This window comes from Petaurus breviceps, unplaced genomic scaffold (assembly GCF_028583685.1).
Source record: "Petaurus breviceps papuanus isolate PSGF00001 unplaced genomic scaffold, PetGlider_PUasm1.0 90849, whole genome shotgun sequence".
Lineage (NCBI taxonomy): Eukaryota > Metazoa > Chordata > Mammalia > Diprotodontia > Petauridae > Petaurus > Petaurus breviceps.
The window spans coordinates 27,062,006-27,082,067 of NW_027187361.1; the positions used below are offsets into that span (position 1 = coordinate 27,062,006).

General features: G+C 36.1%; 1 protein-coding gene across 1 annotated transcript in view; it reads right to left on the reverse strand.

The window, feature by feature from the left end:
• LOC138149809 (lipase member I-like) overlaps nucleotides 1–20,061 on the reverse strand; it is a 68,415-nt gene extending 48,354 nt beyond the window's left edge. The window contains exon 1 of the mRNA XM_069073060.1: nucleotides 19,941–20,061. Within this exon, the coding sequence (XP_068929161.1) occupies nucleotides 19,941–20,061 (121 nt within the window). The remainder of the gene's footprint in view (nucleotides 1–19,940) is intronic.
• Between the last annotated feature and the right edge of the window lies 1 nt (nucleotide 20,062).

Below are 20,062 nucleotides of genomic sequence, written 5' to 3' on the forward strand. Positions count from 1 at the left end.
CACACACACACACACACACACACACACACACACACACACACACACACTCCAATCCCTAACAATATGTATTAAGCTAGTTTTGGGGTGGGTTGGGAATTTTCCCTCATAGAGGGCAAGAAATCTGTGGCTGGAACTGGACTGGGGGAATGGGAGAGGAGAGGAGAAAAATCTCAAATTGTGTCTCCCGTGAGGAAGATTACTAGCAGACTCTCTGTACTGGCAGCTTCCTGGACATCTAAGAGCATAAAAAAGCTCATCCACATGATGTTCGGCCTTTTGGACTTGTGGGATGTCCCAAAGCTGTACAACTCACTCAATGAACATTTATTAAGTCCCTGCTACATGCCAGGCACCATGGTCAGCGCCAGAGATACAAAAAGAGGCATAAGTCAGTATCTGAGTTTGTAATCTAATCATAGAGTTTATCCTTTCCTGATGACCTAATATAGTTCCACATGGAAACAATAGTTACTGCTGCTACTCAAGCTAAGTGTTGTAGTATTTTTTATTGAATAACCTTTTGATCTTATAAGTAAGTGAATCTTCTTCTGTTAACTGTTCACTGACTTTTAGGACCTATGAATGTCACTTTTTATACCAGCATGAAAGCTGCCCTAATAGGGGGCCTGTGTAAGTCAGATATGTAGAACACTTGCACTAGTGAAATCTATTCTAGGTCAACTAATCTACTTCATATGACCCAGAACACTGATATTTTAAGTGACTACATGCTTCATTAAAACATAGTAAAGTAAATAATTATAAATGCAGTTGTCTCATAGCAAACTGTTGTAAAGTTGCTCTGTTTAAACATTTCACCCACCATTTCTCCCTATTGCAAAATATATTTTATTTGAAGAAAATTCTACTGATTTTATATTAAAAAAAAACTAAGGGTAGGCTAGGTGGTGCAGTGAATAGAGCACTGGCCCTGGAGTCAGGAGGACCTGAGTTCAAATCCAACTCAGACGCTTAACACTTACTAGCCATGTGTCCTTGGGCAAGTCACTTAACTCCAATTGCTCTGCCTTCCCTCCAAAAAGCAAAAAAAAAGAAATACCCCAAAGCCCGCCCCCCCCAAAAAAAACTAACAACTAAAAAGGAATTTTAAAATGATTTTTGTACTACCCTCCCACCCCATGTAACTTTGGTGACTGGTGAACTTCTGGTAACTGGTACAGTATCACTATTGACCAAATGGCAAAACAATTTTTCCAGAGAGAGAGAGAGAGAGAGAGAGAGAGAGAGAGAGAAAGAAACACACACATACCATACTACTATACACCAGAATTATGTACCAGAAATAGGATAATTACAACAGATTCTGCAATCTGAGTCAGAATCCAACACAATAATTTTTTTAACCTCATAAAATAAGATAGAATGATAATAGTGAGAGCTTCCATTTGGTGAACTCAGCCCTAACCCACTCACTCAATGGGCCTGAAACAGTGAGTTTAAGCAATGAGTTAGGATTAGGTTTTATGAATCCACCACTGCAGTAACTTGGCCTCACATACACCCCTACCCTTATAAGAGGCGCCAGATACTGATTCTATTTATAAGAAAGGGACAATGACTTGGAGGTAGGAGTGATGAAGACTTAATCAGGTAACAGAAAAATAGCTCCTCTCATAAAGTTATATGACCTCAAGAACATAAGAAGTAGGAAGGAAATATCTGGCAATGTAATCACTCCAGAGTCCTCTCTAAGACATCAAAACTCTATTTTCATGATGCCACAGTGACAGTTATTACTTTGGAGAAGAAGATAAGGAGATCAAAATATCCTTTTTGTCCTACATCACTCATAACTTAGGCTTGGAGAACAACTTGGAAAAGTTACTCCTAATAGACAACTGTCCAAAGTTAATTTAATTCAGTCCAATTCAATCTAACAACCATTTATGATGTGCCTAAAGAGTACCCAGAACTGGGGATACAAACACATAAATGAAATGGAAACTTAATGAGTTGAGTTTTTCTGGGAGATACATGTATGCAGACATTTTTAAAAATAAAAATATATATGAAGTACTTTTGATGCTATGATGGGAGAAAACTATCAACTGCAAGGTTCAGAAAAGGCCTCTCAAGGAAATGGTATTTTACCATTAGACACAAATGTGTGTGTATGTATATATAATAGTGTGTGTATATATGTAAAATCATTCTATACATACTTCTATTCATCAGTACATAATTGATTTGTAGTTTCATGTGCAAGCATCTTTTTTTTCCCTATTCTACTGTGCTATGGAACTATTAGTTTTATTTCATAAATTCAGAACAAAATAAATAAGTAAAAGAAACTTTAAAAAAAAGAAAGAAAAGAAAGTGGTACTTGAGTGGGGACCTTGAAAGGGAGGCAAGACTTCTAAAAGGTGGAGGTAAGGAAGAAGAGAATTGTTGACGTAGAAGGATAGCCTACAAAAGCATGGACACAGGAGATAGAGTGCTGTATATGTTATGGTTCAGTCAATTTAACTATGTCCAAGTCTTTGTAACTATGGTCCAAATTTGCTATGGACTGAAGAGGGAAGAACTGGAGGAAGTCAAGCCATTTAGGAGGTAAATTCAATAGTATAAACAGTAGATGAGGAGGAATTAGAATAGGGTGGTAACTTCAAGAGAAGAGGTAGAGGGAAGTAAGTGTCAAAGATTGCTGTGGAAGGATAGGGGAGCCCTCTGTAAAAATAAGGTAGTCAGGAAAAAGGATGATTTGGGGGGGAAAGATGAGGTTCATTTGGGGTATGTTCAGGTCTATGCTGGAAGATGTTTAACAACTGACTACTTGAATACACACACACACAGACCCACACTCACACTCACACACATGCCCTGATACACTTTTAATCAGCATTTTAAATATCTCCTGCATATAAACTGCATTTTAAATATGTTTATATATAGATAGATAGATAGATAGATAGATACACACACACCCTCCCAGTATATATGTGTGTGTGTGTATATGTACATACTTACATACAAATACATATACTTTTGACCTTAATTTGCATTTTAAATATTTTCTTCATCATTTTATTAAATCAAAAAATCAGAAAAAAAATCAAACCTTAATTTGTAATATTGATTGATTTCCCAGGTATAAATGCATATATTGAAAATTTAACAATCAAAAATTAACGAACAAATGCAGAGCTGATTTGAGTTGGCTCTAGCACACTCCTAGATTCTAATTTTTGGATATCTTTAGGACATCAAGATGGAGATACCCTGTGGCCAATGGTTGGATGTGGGCCTGGAGATTAGGAGAAATATTAAGCTAAGATTTGTAGATTTGGGAGTCATCTGGAAAAAAAAATGATTGAACACATGTGTATGCATCTACATGTATATATGATTGAGGGGATGGGAGGCTATGATTGAGTCCTCAGGGAGTGTCAACTAATGACACACATGGTTTTAAAACTTTTATTAGCATCTTTTTCTTCTTTTTTTTTTTACATTATCTTCATTTCCTCCACCACCCCCATCACTGAAGAGAAAAGAAAGAGAAAAATGTTGACAAAAGTCCTCTGTATGTGTGTGTGTACTTATTATATACCACAACTTACTCAGCCATTCCCCAATTGATGGGCATCCCTGCAATGCCCAGTTCTTTGCTACCACAAAGAGAGTTGTTATGAACATTTTAAAACATGTAAGTTCTTCTTCCTTTTCCCTAATCATCTTTGGAAATAGACCAAGTCAGTTGCTGAGTCAAAGGGTATAGGTTGTTTAATAACTCTTTGGGCATAATTCTAGAATGCTCTCCAAAATGATTGGGTCATTTTGTAATTCCTCCAACAATGAATTGGTATCCCAATTTTTCAATGTCCTCTCCAACATTTGTCATTAATGGTTTTAGATAAATGCTTTTCATCAATTTAAGGAAAAATTCATTTATATCAATATTTTCAAGTGTTTTTTTTAATAGAAATAAGTGTTTTAACTTTATCAAAAGCTTTTTATTATACATTGGTATAATCATATGACTTTTAAAACTTCTATTGCTGATGTAATCAATTATTCTAATAGTTTTCCTTATGTTAAACCATCCTTCCATTCCTGGTATGAATCCCAGTTGATCATAATGTATAATCTTTGTAATAAAATTGCTGTAATCTTTTACTAGTATTTTATTTAGGATTTTTGCATCCATATTTATTAATGAATTTGGCGTGTAATTTTTTTTTCTGCTTTTATTCTTTCTGGTTTAGGTATCAGTATCATATTTGTTTCATAAAAGGACTTTGGTAGAATCTATTCTTTACCTATTATTCTAAATAATTTATTTCATATGGGAATTAGTTGATCATTAAATGGTTGATAAAATTCACTTGAAAATCCATCTGGTCCTGATATATATATCTATCTATCTAGGAAGCTTATTTATGGCCTGTTCAGTTTGTTTTTCTAAAATAGGTAAATTTAGATATTTTATATCCTCTTCTGCTAATCTAGGCAATTAAGATCTTTGTAAATATTCTTCCATTTCACTTAAATTGTTAAATTTATTGACATATAATCAGGCAAAATAACTTCCTATAATTGCTTTAATTTCATCTTTATTGGTGATATATTCACCCTTTTGATTTTTTAATAATAGTTATTTGGTTTTCTTCTCTCTTTTTAAAATCTGATTGCTTATCTATTTTATTTTTTTCATAAAACCAGTTCCTTGTTTTATTTATTAATTCAATTGTTTTCTTTCACTTTTATTAATCTCACCTTTGATTTTTAGGCTTTCCAATTCAGTGTTTAATTGGGGACTTTTAATTTCTTCCTTTTCTAGTTTTTAAAATTGCATACTCAATTCATTAGTCTGATCTTTCTTTATTTTATTAATGTTAGCATTTGCAGATATAAATTGTCCTCTAATCACTACTTTTGCTACATTCCTTAGGTTATGATATGTTGTCTCAATATTGTCTTTCTCTTTAATAAAATTATTGAATGTTTCTATCATTTGTGATTTAACCCACTCATTCTTTAAGATTAGGTTATTTAATATCCAATTAACTTTTAATTTGTGTTTCCTTGGTCCCTTATAAAATAAAATTTTTATTGGATTATGACCTGAAAGGGATACTTTTAATTTTTCTGCTTTTAACTATAAAATTTTTATCACTAATACATGGCTAATCTTTGTAAAGGTGCCATAAACTGCTGAGAAAAAAGTGTATTCCTTTCTATTTCCATTCAATTTTCCCCAAGATATCTATCATATCTGGTTTATCTAAAATTCCATGGATTTTATTAACTTATTTCTTATTTTTTTGGTTGGTTAGATACATCAAGTTTTGAGGGGGAAGATTAAAGTTCCCTACGATTATGGTACTACTATATATCTCTACCTGTAATTCACACTTTTCTTTTAAAAATTTAGATGCTATAGTATCTAGTGAATATAAGTTCAATATATTGAGATTGCTTCATTTCCTATTGTACCTTTTATCAAAATGCAATTATGCTGTTTATCTCTTTTAATTAAATCTATTTTAGTCATAACTTTGTCTGAGATCATAATTGCTACCTGTAGCGGCAGGCAAGCACCCTGGTGCCCCCCAGGGTTTGCCGCCACCACAGGTTCTTGGATCTGCTTTGTTAAAGGAAAGCAACTCAAAATGGGTTAACAAGCTTACTTTAATCAGTCAGACATATATCATTTACCTTGTTCAGGAGAAAAGGTCAGCACCCTGAACCTCAAAGTATACAGGCATAATTATCAAGACAGAAACATCAAGTAGACAGATTTCCAAACTGTCCAACCATTACATCCATACCCAGTCAACATCTGGGTTTCCACATTCTGGGTTTTTCAAAGTCGGGGGACTCTCAACAATGGCTTCCCAGAATTCAGATCAAATCACAGAACACTTTTCAAAGTGAGTCCCAAAACAAAGCTACACATCAGGGCTTATATAGCCTTCTCCTGGCTCAGAGAATGTAACAACCTTATTGACTCACTGGCCAATCAAGAAGTATCTACTGAAAAACAAGCCTCTCACCCCAGTCTCCAGGTGCACTTTAGCCTAGGGGCAGGGAAGATCTTTAAAATTTACATTCTTATTACACTACCCCTGCCTTTTTTTTTTTTTGCAAAAGCTGAATCATAATAAATACTATTCTAAACTTCCATTTTAACTCTGTGTAAAACTCTTATGTTAAAATGTGTTTCTTGTAAATGACATATTGGTGAATTCTGATTTTTAATCCACTGTGCTATCTGTTTCTATTTTATTGATGAGTTCATCCCATTCACATTCAAAGCAATAATTACTATTTGTGAGTTTTCTTCCTCTTATATTTATTCATTATTTTCCTTCTCAGCTTCTCTCTTTACCCTATATCTATTACGCTATATCTTCTTTCCTTACTCTCTTAGTCTTTATTTTACCCACTTGGGTAAAAAGTCCCTCTCTTATCTATTCACTCCACCCTCTTAATATTAAACTATAACCCCTTCTAAAAGTCTCTTTCCATCTCTATCCCTTAGTTTTCTTACCTCTCCAGAAGTTCAGAAGAGCTCTAAGAATCTTCAGATATTACATTGTTTCCTCTTCAACCCAGATGAGTGTAAGGTTCCAATATTACCAGACTCCACCCCCAATTGCTTTCTTCTGTATCTGTTCTTCCATTCACACTTAGTTTTTATGAGATAATTTACCCTTTTAAGCTTTTCTTACCCAATTTTGTCTTTTTAGAATCATCTCATCATATACAACTCAGCCCCAACCTTTCTTTTGAACTCCCTTAGTAATAACAGTATTAAGAATACTATTACTACTAAAAATAATTACTAATGACTAATATTACTAGCATTTTCATATAACATAAATAACAATTTGACCTTAATCAATGCCTTATAATTAATCTTTAATGATTTCCTTATATTGCTTCTGATTCTTTTATATCAAAATTTCCAGTGAGTTCTGGTCTTTTCGTTACAAATACCTGAAATTCTTTTAGTTCATCAAATATTCATTTTTTTCCATTCAAGAGTATACTCAACTTTGCTGGATAAGTTCTTCTTGGATGCAACCCCAGCTCCTTTGCTCTTCAAAATATAATGTTCTAAACCCTATAGTCTCTTAGTGTAGAAGCTGCTAGGTCTTATGAAATCCTGATTGTTTTCCCACATTATTTAAATAGTTTTTTTTCTTGCTGCTTGCAACAGTTTCTCTTTAACCTGGGAACTTTGAAGTTTGGATATGACATTCCTATAAGCTTTCTTCTTAGGATCTCTTTCTGGTGGTCATCAGTAGATATTTTCTGTTTCTACTTTAACTTCTTGTACTAGAACTTCAGGGCAATTTTCCTCAATAATTTCCATAATATTGTCTCCAGATTCTTTTTTTATCATAATTTTCAGATAGTTTGACAATTCTTATATTGTCTCTCCTTGATCTGTTCTCTAGATCAGTTGTTTTTCTAATGAGGTGTTTGAGATTCTTTTCTATTTCTCTAGTTTTATTATATCTTGGTGTCTTATTTCATCATTTAATTCCACTTATCCAATTCTAGTTTTCAAGGAGTTATTGTCTTCCTTAAGAATTTTTATCTCTTTTTCTCAATTGGTTAACCTTCCCCCCATAATTCTCCTGAATTGTTTTTATTTTTTTTCTAATTTTTCCTCATTCTCTCTTATTTGATTTTTGAATTCCTTTTTAAGTTCTTCTGAGATTTCTTTTTAGGCTTGTGATCATTTGACATTACTCTTTATGTTAGGAGTGGCTTTTCTTTTTAACCCTCACCATCATCCTCTGAATATGAACCCAGATCTTCTTTTAAACCAAAGTAGCTATCAATGTTCAAGTTCTTTTTGCTCTGCTTATTCATTTTTATTTTTAATTTGTCTTTTTAAAAGAAGCTTAATATTATTATTATTATCAAATTTTAATCCCAAGTTGTGGGATGTTGCCATAGGCCTCAGGTCCTTCTTACAATTGTTTTCTGTTGTAGCAAGCACCCTAGCACATCCAGGATGACCTGCTAGAATAGATTCTTTGATCTGCTTTTCTAAAGGAAAGACAGCTTTAAAAGAGTCAACAATCTTATTTTAATTAAACAGTGGAAAGTGATTATCCTGAGCATGGAGAAAATACAAGCAGAGAAGTAAAGAAAGTAAAGGTCATTCACTAATTCAGGGTAAAGGGCAACACCTCGAATGTGGAGAAAATACAAGCAGAGAAAAATAGAAAAATTAGCACAGAGGTCCAACAGAAAGGGCTCCAACTGTCTGAACAAAGTAATAGATACATAATCACTAGACCAGGGAGCACCAACATCTGGGTTCACAAAGCCAGTGGGCTCCTTAAAAATGTGTCATCTGGCCAAATCACATGAACAAGTGATCCCCAAAGCAAAAATCAACCTCCTAGAATATATAGTTTTCAACTAATAGGCTCAGAGCCCAGAAGACATCACAATCCACGTGACTCAGCCCTAATTGTCTCAGGGCCCAAAGCTGTGAAATCCTTTCTGCAAGCAAGCCTCCTTGTAAACAAGCTTCTCCCTAAGCAAGCTCCTCCCCCAAGGCATTATATGGGCTCTATGTGACTCAGGAGGGGTCACAGCTGTGAATTGATTCTAAGTTCAAAATAGCAAGACATCCATAATTAACATACCTGTCTATCTTTAGACCTGGGAACATGGCCCATGTCCCAAAGGAGAAAGGAACATATGTGGTCATGGTCACATAGGCCTACTGAAGCACAGGGAAAATCTTGTATTCCATTAACCCTCTATTTTCTGAATACTAGGCAGGGAAGGTGGGCAGTGCTCGACCTCAGGTACTGCTCTGTTCCTTCCCTAAGCCTCCTCATGCTGTTCCAAAAGTGTTCTTGCTCCCTCCCTGTGGTACTGTACTCACCAGGCATGTATTTGCTCCTCATCTCCCATAGCCACAGTTCAGCATCATGTTTGGTCAGCACCACTAGGCCTGATTCTGGAAATAGCAGGGCGTCCCTCACTCAACCTCTGCTGTTCTTTAGATAAAAGTTTTTCAGGTAAAATTTCATGAGGTTCTTGAGGTGAAATTTCTAGAGGCTGAGTCTGTTTCCCTCAGAGTCCACTGTTTGGTGATTCAGTGAAGTCGACCAAGAGATATTAATACTCCACTCAGATCGACCTTCAGCTCCTGGAATCTTTTCTGTGGTCTTCTTAAGATTTCTTAGGAGGGCAACTGCTTTACCCCTTTATTTTTTTCTGCTTTTTGTTCATTTTGTGATGATTTTCCATCTGTTTGTGGATGAAATCTGGAGAACCTAGAAATTTCTGACCTACTCCATCATCTTCCCACAATGTATAAAAAAAAATGTATATGTACATTTGCTGAACATTTTCTCTTTCTTTTTTTATTCTTTGTTTCTGGGGTAGAGGAATATACTCACATACCTACATGTGCCCCCACCCCCATTCATAATAAATATATACATGTATCTATATACATATATGTGTATACAACATACACGTGTATGTATGTATGGAGCAGAAGTCCTCCTCAATCAGGCTCCCATCCTACAAAATCTAAGCCATTCTTGTCATGGACATCTATATTTATCTTTTTTTTTCCTTTTTGGAGGGCAAGTGGGGTTAAGTAACTTGCCCAAGGTCACATGGTTAGTATTTTGTGTTAAGTGTTTGAGGCCAGATTTCAACTCAGGTCCTCCTTACTCCACATCCAGTGCTCTACTGACTGTGCCACCTGGCCGCCCCAATATCTATATTTAGTCCTGAAAACTCAGAGTGCTTCCTCAGTGGGAATTGAAATGGTGCCATAATATCTAGGACAGTTTTCTTACTCAAATTTTAGAATGATACAATGGGCATGGAATTTGAAGATCTTCCCTGCCCCTTAATAGACCTAAGGGAATTTGGAGATGTTCCCTTCTTTGAAGATCTTCCCTGTCCCCTAATAGGCTGAATGTAATCACATGGAGCCTGTGGGGGGAGGAGTTTGCAGAAGGATGGAGCAGAGCCCACAGGAAGCTGGGAGTCAGAACAATTAGAGCTGGAGGGAGGGGAAGGCACACCCAGGCAGCCAGCTAATCTTGTGAGTGTTGGTTTGTGAGAAGGCTAATGGATGGTGTATCTCTCTGCTGCATTGTGGTGTATTAACCTCTGTGTTGCTAGGATGGATTCAGATTCCTGGTATTGGGATTTGGTTTTCTGGTATCTGAATAAATGTTTTGCTTCTGTCTTCTATATGGAGACTCTGCTATATTTTGCAATTGACCATTATGCAAGCATCTTCGCAGTTGCCATTGGGGCTGTGAATATTGCATTCGTGCTACAAATAGTTATGCAAATCATGTTTGCTGGCTATGACAGTTGCTTCTGCACCATGCATACAGGCAGTAGAATGAGGAAATAAATATTTAAAATACTGTCCCTAAAACTGTAGCACAAGTATAGAACATTCAAAATAGACAAAACTTACAGGACAACAAGGTAGGCACTGAACAGATGGGATTCTAGATTTCCTGTCTTGATTTGGCAATGCCTGTAGCAATAACTAAAAAGCATAAGTAGGACTGTGTCTAATCGTTTCACTCTAAGGCATTTCCAAAGCAGAGTAAACAACTTTAAACTTTATCATCATCACAGAAAAAACACACACGACTTTTAATCATTAATTCTATAACTTCCCGGTTCACATTTTTCTCAAGTCCTCAATACCATTATGTTGAAATACTTCAATAGTTTCCTAATTAATCTCCCTTGCTTCTGATCTTCCTAAAATGCAAATCTAAGCATTTTATTCCTCCCACTGAAAAGTCATAACAGTCATTCCTCTCCTGAAAAGTCATCAAAGGCCCCCTATTGTCCTTAGAATAAAATAAAAACTCCTTAACTAGGCATTTGAGGTTCTCCACTGACTAGTTCAAATCTACTATTCCTCATACCAATTCCCCTTCTCGTATTATTCATTTCAGCTAAAACTTCCTACTTTTTTTCCCACTGGCTCTTCATAGGTCACTTCCTCAAATTTGCAAACGACCTCTTCCTTCCTATATAACACTAACTCACCTCTCTACCTCTGAGAATTATCTGCCTCGTTCCTATTGCCACATCCTCAGGGAAGCCCTGCCTCATACTCTTAGCTATCCATACAGTCTTTCTCCTTGAAATATTTTGTGTTCACTGAGCTTTGTACATGTCACCTCCACAGCAGAATGCACATTCCTGCTTTGTTTTCTTTTGTTTTGCAAAAGCGTGGTCTATACATAGCACAGTGCCTTGCACAGAATAGACATTTAATAAATGTTTGTTTGAACTGATAAGTGATTTTGTTTATGATATTGTCAATATTGAGTCTTTCTCCAAAAGTAATGTAAAGTGCAGAAGAGAGATTACTTCCTGAAGAATTTAAGTAAACACACTTAATCCTACTTTAGGCACTTGCTGCCTGACTCTGGGCAAGTCATTAACATCTGCTAGCCTCAGTGTCCTCATCCTAATGCCACTTCCTTCACAGGGTCATTATAAGTATTAAATGGGATAGCCCTTGGGTAAAGCACTATTTAAATACTGACTATAATTATTATATTGAATATAAAGGGAGAGAAGATGAGGGAAGATGGGGAGGTGGAGTGGCTTGTTAATTTCTTTCACTTGAATTATTTGCTGTTGACTTAACTTCTGTTTTTTGAACACGAATCCCTTCCCCTCCCCATATTGTATGTCTGTATATCTTTTACTGCTTAAAATGTTCATCCTTTGAGTAGTGATTAAAGTGTCATTCACTGTTGGTTGGTAATTGTTACTGTTAATATTTCAAAGGTCTGTCTCTATGTTTCACTTACCATTTTGCTAGAATGAGACCGTTAATAAAAAGACAATCTTTCATCAACTGCCGATAGTTACATTAGAAACTGGACTAGTATTTAGTTGGTGTCACATCAGAAAGTCCTGATTGTCATAGCGCACATTTTGACCTATATGTTGAAATTTCATTTAAGAAGTTTTTTTCACTTCGAGATGCCAGACATGTACAATGTTCAAAGAATAATACACAAGAACAAAATACACCACACACACACACACACACACACACAGAATAAAGAGAGCATTAATTTATAATTGCAAAAAAATTCAAAAATTCAAAACAGAAAATTCAAACATTTCTTGGGAGTGAGGGCTGCCTAAAACTTTAAACACAAGGATAAAAAAAGTTAATGATATTTTAAGATGTTATAATGATAGCCTCATGAACAAAATAGCTACATTTTATCATACTTCTAAGTTATCCACTACCACAGCATTCACATGCAAATCATTCATGGTCAGAGCTTTGAAATTTGGGACTTTTCTTTACCATAAGATGAGCATTTTGTGGTGTCTAACAAAAACATGCATTCCATTGTAGATTCCTGCTGGAAAAGAAATGCAACATAAAGTCTAAATTCATGGTAAAATACATTCTTCTTATTCCATAGCAATCAAATTTATATTCAGCAATTTAACATTAATAAATGTGAAAATTTTCCACATTTTGTCTGCTTTTATTTAGACATTTTAGATAACTACTCATTTTTTAAAAAATATAAATATTGAGTATGTGTGTAAGTATAAATAAGTTGCCATTAGATATCTTACCAGAACTTGTCCAGCACATCAGACTGAGAAAGATGTATAGCCTCAACATTTGGAATTGGTAAAAAGTAAAATAAGCATTCAGTTTCACAAAAGACAAATTTTCCTTCATGGATCAGCCTTCCTCTTGGTATAAGAGTCACATTTCCCTCAAAAAGGCAAAAGTGAGTGGCAAGAAATGACTCTAGTGTTAAAAAAAAGCCAGAAACCAAAAATGTTTTTTGACTTTTTGCCCTCTAGTCTCCTCCCTCTTTGCTTAAGAAGTTGAGCACTTTCTGTTCCCTTGGTTTAATTTGTGGTCCATGAACATTTTGCAAAGCCATATTCTTTGCCAGATATGAAGAATTTAGAAAAATAGAAATGAATTGCATCATTCCTTGAGCCCTCAGTCAATGGAATGCCAAAAATAGTTAAGGATCATGCACATTGGGAGCTTTCTGGCACATCTGGTCATCAGCACAGTAGGATTCAGAAGAACTCAAGCTGCGTATTTATTCCGAGTGTAAAATTGGCCTTCTCTGTTGCAAAATTCACTTCCCCCAATTTATCCCTGTTGGATATTTCTCATATTTATCACTACTCTCTACTCCTAAACTCCGAATATATTTGAAAAGCCAAACTACTAGACTCTCTTACTTTTGTTGACACCAGAGGTAAGGAAATAAAACACAACAGCATTCATATAACTTTAAAGATTGCAAAGACTAGAAATCAGTTTTTTCTTGATCTTATTCCAGTACTTTATCCACTTCCCCGTCTTTCTGCCTCATTCTAGACTCTCAGTATTTATTATCAAGGGTCTTAATGAATTTTTCAAATCTGGCTCCCATCTAGGGTAATAAATTTAGTTCCCAGAGAGACTATCCAAGTTATCTAGTCCAATTCTATTTTATAGGTTAAAAAAAAAAACAGACTGATCTGGATCAAGCAATTTACATAAAATCACACAAGTAGTAAGTGGCAGATCAGAAATTGGACCATGGTAATTCTGACTCCAAATCCAATACATTTCCACTAAGTTATTTTCCCATGTATTTCTTTAGATCTATATTTCTCTATCAGGAATGCACTACCAATAGCATTAATATAAAAAAGTCTTCTAGATAGTGGCATAAAATATGTATTTATATGTGCACAAAACTCTACATTTGTAGACCATTAGGAACTCTGGGTGATCCCCACAGGTATTTCAAGAAGATTTGAATGTGGGTTCTATTTTACAGCCTGTCTGTGATAAAGAACGTAAAATGACAAAGAAAGATGGGATGGATAGTTGCCAGGAGGTATTTAAACCTGTACTGGTATTAAAACTGATTTTAAAAATGAGAAACTAAAGACAAAGTTACTGAGCCATCTATGATTTAATTTGTAAAGCTAACATTTGCATATCAAATCAGGTCACCTAATTCCTCTTAGGTCAAGAAACAAAGAGTGATTTACAGACCACCTTTAATTCCTCCTAAAAGAGGAATTTTAAAAAGTGACAGAAACTTGTTTTGAACATAATTCAATTGGACAAGGCAGGTCACTTGATTAGTTAGCTTCTCCTAGACTTTATTAATCTTTTGCCAGAAGTCTTTTCTTGCAGGCGGTGCCTTTTATAACCAGAAAGTATACTGGGAAAGAACTGTGGTCATGGTTAGCAGTCACACCCTGTCTTCCTTAGAATATTCCATTACTCAAGTTAGACTCTAGCTTATTTTTTTTTTTTAAAAGGAGCTTATCCACTCAGACTGAACAGTTAACCTCTGGCTAACTTTTCTCCACTTGCCAGAAAGGGGAACTTGGACTCTGGTCGACCCCCCTTTCTGCTAGAAAGGGAAATTTAGCATTTTGAAAAACCTTATAAACTTATGATTATTTTATTCTTCTAAATTACCTGCTACTAAAATGATAAAGTCTTCTCAATTTATCTATTTGCTAAATCTATAGACAATCTATATTTAAGAGACTATCTATGTTAATCTGGTTTCCTTTAGACTAGCTCTTCCTAAATAAGGGAGCTTACTCCTATAATCAAACTAAAAATAAATCAAATAGTCAAATAGAGCTATGAGAAGAATAATCACATAGTTTACCTGAAACTTCAGAGAATTTCGATTGTCAAATCATGAGGGCCTGAATTGGAAAATAAGTCTTTGTCTCTTAAAATTATCAGCTAGATGCTTCAAATAAGAAAATTTTAACTTCTTCACAATTATCGATGCTATTTATAATTTTTTTTGGAGGGGGGAAGGCAAGGGAATTGAGGTTAAGTGACTTGCCCAAGGTCACACAGCTAGTAAATATGTTAGGTGTCTGAGACTGGATTTGAACTGAGGTTCTCCTGACTCTGGGGCCAGTGCTCTATTCACTGTACCATCTAAATGTCCCAATCAATACTTTTTTTACATGTACAGTTCTTAATCCACTTTTGAAAATTGTGTCATGTCTCTCATTAAGTCACATTTCCCTTTCCCTAATTCACATCTCACACTAATTCCACCTTATGAGGATATTATTATCATATTAACATAACAAAAGAATGTTGCAGCATGATATCCTATAAACTACATACATCATAAATTGTAAGGCCTCAAGGTCTCTATTATTTGTGATTCAAATTACAATTCAAAATGATTCCTCACTATAGTAGCCTAGCTTATATTATAGTCAAAAGTCAACAATAAATTTTATCTCTTATATATATTACAATGAAAAAATGAGGTGTGATTTTACATGTGCCCTTTATTTTTTGGAGGGGGGGAAGGCAGGGGAATTGGGTTTAAGTCCAAGGTCACACAACTAGTAAGTGTATAAAGTGTCTGAAGTTGGATTTGAACTCAGGCCCTCCTGATTCCAGGATCGGTGCTTTATTCACTGCACCACTCCAGCTGCCCTTATCAATGGAGTTTGTTATGTGAGGAGAAAGGCACAAAGCAGCCTTTAATTTCTTAATTTCAGGTATGAATCATAAGCAGTCAAGGGTAGGTCAGGATGTCACAGTCAGGCCCAGAATTAACCAGGGTGAAATGTCTTTCATGGGAAATTCAATCAAAAGGGTTCTTATCTTAGTCTTCTTAAGGCTGTCTCCCCCCCTCAATTATTCCCCTGTGACAGATACCTACTGGTGTGTGCTTACAGATGACACTCCCATTGAGTTGTTGACATATTTCTTAAATGATAGAATAGTGGTCTTATGAGAGGGCAGACACATACCTGAAATCAAAACTTAGAAGTATATTAAATTAAAGTCCCACAAGATTCTGCTTCAAATAGTAAAACTTCATTAATCTTATGTTAGGGCAAGATATAATTATTTTGCTGATGTGAATTCATATAGTTTTCATTAGCTGATAAAGCTTTCACATATTCAATATGGTTGTTGCAGGCAAAATTCAACCCCTGTATATATTCTAAAGTATATCTAAAAAAATACATGATAGCTTTCAAACCTTCCCCTTTTGTCTGCTCTGTAGATTGGATAAAGGAAAGGGAGGTATACTGGCCACTATAGGTGGGATTCAGAATATAGCTTGCTAATATCAAAACCATTATAAGATCTCCTATGGCCCTGATGCAGTATCACTTGAGAGGCTAGACCCCTGCAGCCCTGGAGGCACACTAACAGGAAAATGGCCAGCCCCACTATGGCCCCAGTTCAGTGCCAGGCAAGTTGCCAGGGCTCCATATGGACCCTGGCACAGCACCATGTGAGATACTAGACCACCTGAACCTTCAGCAGAGTGCCAGGCCCTTACATGGACCACAGCGCAGCAATGGAACAGTGGCCAGTCTGCTGCCACCCTCCCAATTCCCATATCCTTAATGCAGCACCAGGTTAGTGGCCAGCCCCCCATGGCACCTGCACAACATCATGCAAGCAAGCAGGGCCTGCAACTCTCAGCTCAAGAAACTTGGAACAGTGGCTCCTCAACCCCATGAACAGAGCTCAACTGTAAAAGTAATTAAATAGACTGGAAAAAATGAGCAAAAACCAAGAACCGGATCACAGAAAGTTATTATGGTGACAGGGAAGATCAAAACAAACTCAGAAGGGGACAACAATGTCAAAATGCCTATATGCAAAGACTCCAAGACAAATGTGAATTGGTCTCAGGTCCAATAAAGAACTCCTGGAAAAGTTCAAAAAGATTTTTAAAATCAAATAAGAGAAGTGGAAGGAAAAAATGGGAAAAGAAATGAGAGTGTTGCAAGAAAACCATGAAAAAAAAAGAGTTAGCAACTTGATAAAGGAAGTATGCAAAAAATCGGAAAAGATACAAACATTTACTAAATAAAACAACTCCTCAAAAAGTGGAATTGGCCAAATGGACAAGGAGGTAAAAAAAAACCTAACTGAAGAAAATAACTCCTTAAGAATTATAATTGGACAAGTGGAAACTAATAACTCCACAAGACATCAAGAATCAAACAACATCAGAAGACTGACAAAAATAGAAGAAAATGTGAAATATCTCATTGAGAAAAGCAACTGACTGAGAAAATAGATCCAGGAGAGATAATTTAAATATTATTATACTACCTGAAGGCCATGATCAAAAAAAGTGGATCATGGACATCATACTTGACACCATACTGGACATCATACTTCAATAAATCATCAAAGAAAACTTCCCTGGTATCCTAGAACCAGAGGATAAAATAGACATTGAAAGAATCCACCAATCACCTACTGAAAGAGATCTTAAAATGAAAATTCCAGGAATATTATAGCCAAATTCCAGAATTCCCATATCAAGATGAAAATATTGCAAACAGTCAGAAAGCAACAATTGATATATATCATGGAACCATAGTCAGGATTACACGGAATTTAACAGCTTCTACATTAAAGGATCAAGGGGTCAGTAATATGATATTCTGGAAGGCAAAAGAGCTAGAATTCCAACCAAGAATTGCCTACCCAGAAAAACTGAGCATAATCTTTCAGGGAAGAAATAATCATTCAATGAAGTAGAGGACTTCCAAGGTTTCCCTATGAAAAGAAAATTGATTTTCAAATACAAGACTCAAAAGAAGCATAAAAAGGAAAATAAAACCATAGGGATTCAATAAGACTAAACTGTTTGCATGCCTACATGGGAAGATGATACTTGTAACTCATAAGCACTATATCACTATTAGTGCAGTTAAAAGGAGTGTGCACAGAAGATGAGGGATGAAATAACTTTGATGAAATGATATCCTTCCCCAAAATATTAAGGGGTGAGAAAGAAGATTTCAACCAAAAAATCTGATATGTAATATCAAGACCCAAGAGAAGCATAAAGAGGGAAAAAGTATATGTGGGGAAGAAAACAAAAGGGATCCAATAGAACTCAACTATTTACATCCCTACATGGGAAGATGATACTTGTAATTCTTTTTTTTTGGAGGGGGGAAGGCAGGGCAATTGGGGTTAAGTGACTTGCCCAAGGTCACATAGCTAGTTTTGTGTTAAGTGTCTGAGGTCAAATTTGAACTCAGATCCTCCTGACTCCAGGGCCAGTGCTCTATTTACTGTGCCACCTAGCCGCCCCGATACTTGTAATTCTTAAAAATGGTATCACTAATAGTACAGCTAGAAGGAATACACATTAACAGACTATATGGGTATAAGGTGAATTTGAGGAAATGACATAAACATAATGAAGGAATGAAAAAGAGAAGTACATTGAGTGCAGAAGGAAGGGAGAGGTAGAATGGGATAAATTAAGTTAGGGCCTTTCTTGAACTCCCTGGTTCTTTTCAAGTCCTGTCCAGCCACACCCAGGACCCATAGGAAAGATTACTTAAAGCTCAAGTTTGATTCAATCCAGTCATGGAGTATAAAGCTAATAAAAAATAGTGTATGAAGTACAGATGCTTAGAGTACTTAGGTTAAGAAGGAGGAAATCATGGGTAGAAATGTAACGGTAAGATGATTTAGTAAGAATTTTGAAATTTTTAATAATGGAAGGGGAATGCTCAAGATCAAGGGTGTTATACTCATGTATGTCTGAGATAAAGTGAAAGTTTCAGTTTCTATCTGACATGTACTAATTGTGATTTTTGGGCCAGTTTTATCTCTCAGTTTCCCTGATAACTCCTAATTTTAGAGAAGAGTTGCTATTACATATCATTGAATGAAATTTCCATACTTGGAGCATCCTTGATTGATTAAATCCTTGGTCCAGACCCTCCCCTACCTGAAAAAAATTAAGCTTATATTTTTTTCTGATATTTCTTTCAAAAGCGTTATTTTTAAATATTACAGCTCTACAAAGATTGTGTGTAGTACTTTGACAATAGATTTTTTCTGATGCTTTCCCACTTGAGGATCTGTAATAATCAGTATGTCCAGAGGATGCCAAAGAAAATAAGATGTTTCAGTTACTAAAAAATGAAGATATTCCCTTTCATCATCTGGGAGTCAAAATATTTAAAGATTGAGACTTCAGGAATCATATTAGTTAGAGCAGGATTCAGGTGAAAGCTGGTTATATATGCTGCTGCTTATAGTGACTGCATCATATTTGTATAGCCAATTCATTCTTATTTATCTCCTTCCTTCCTTCCTTCCTTCCTTCCTTCCTTCCTTCCTTCCTTCCTTCCTTCCTTCCTTCCTTCCTTCCTTCCTCCCTCTCTCTCTCTCCCTTCCTTGCTTCCTTTCTTTTTTCCCTGTTTCTTTCCTTCCTTCTTTCCTTCTTTCTTTCCTTTTTTTTTACCTGAAGAATCTACTTCAGGGGTGGGGAACCTTCAGCCTCGAGGTCACATGTGGCCACCCTCTAGGTCCTCAAGTGCAGTCCTTTGACGGAATCTAAACTTCACAGAACAAACCCTCATGTGGCCCTCTAGGTCCTCAAGTGTGGCCCTGTGACTGAATCCAAACTTCACAGTTTGGATTTTTTGTTATTAATTATAATTAAAATTGTATTAAGTGGATTTGTTCTGTGAAGTTTGGATTCAGTCACAAGGCCTCACTTGAGGACCTAGAGAGCACAAGAGGCCTCGTGGCTGCAGGTTTTCCATCCCTGAGTCCTAGTCCTTCCTTCAAGGACAAGTTTCTGTGAATAAGCTTTGCTGGTCCTTCTCTAGCTTATTAACATTACAGAGAGTCTTCTTTCATTTTCTCCTCACAGCAATCCTCTGCGTCAGCTGCTCGGTAACACAACGCACTAATAAAGCAGCTGATTTTTACATCTTTAGGTGCTCCCTTGAAGTCCCATCTTTACTCCACTGCACATTATCCTCTGCTCTGATACCCAGTTCTTTCTGAATCTCCTTTCTGAATCTTGCAGGTTCTATCCTGAGTGAACATGTCTAGTAGCGCGTTGTAAACGCAGCGGATACCAGCCGGCCTCCCGGCTCACCTTTTTTCATCTCCACCCTCCTCTCTCCGCAGCATCCTTTAGCTTGGAGCCTGACACCGGGAGCGGAAGCGGATTGGAGGGAGCCCTGGCCAATCACGGGGAGGCGCGTCCCCATCGCCATG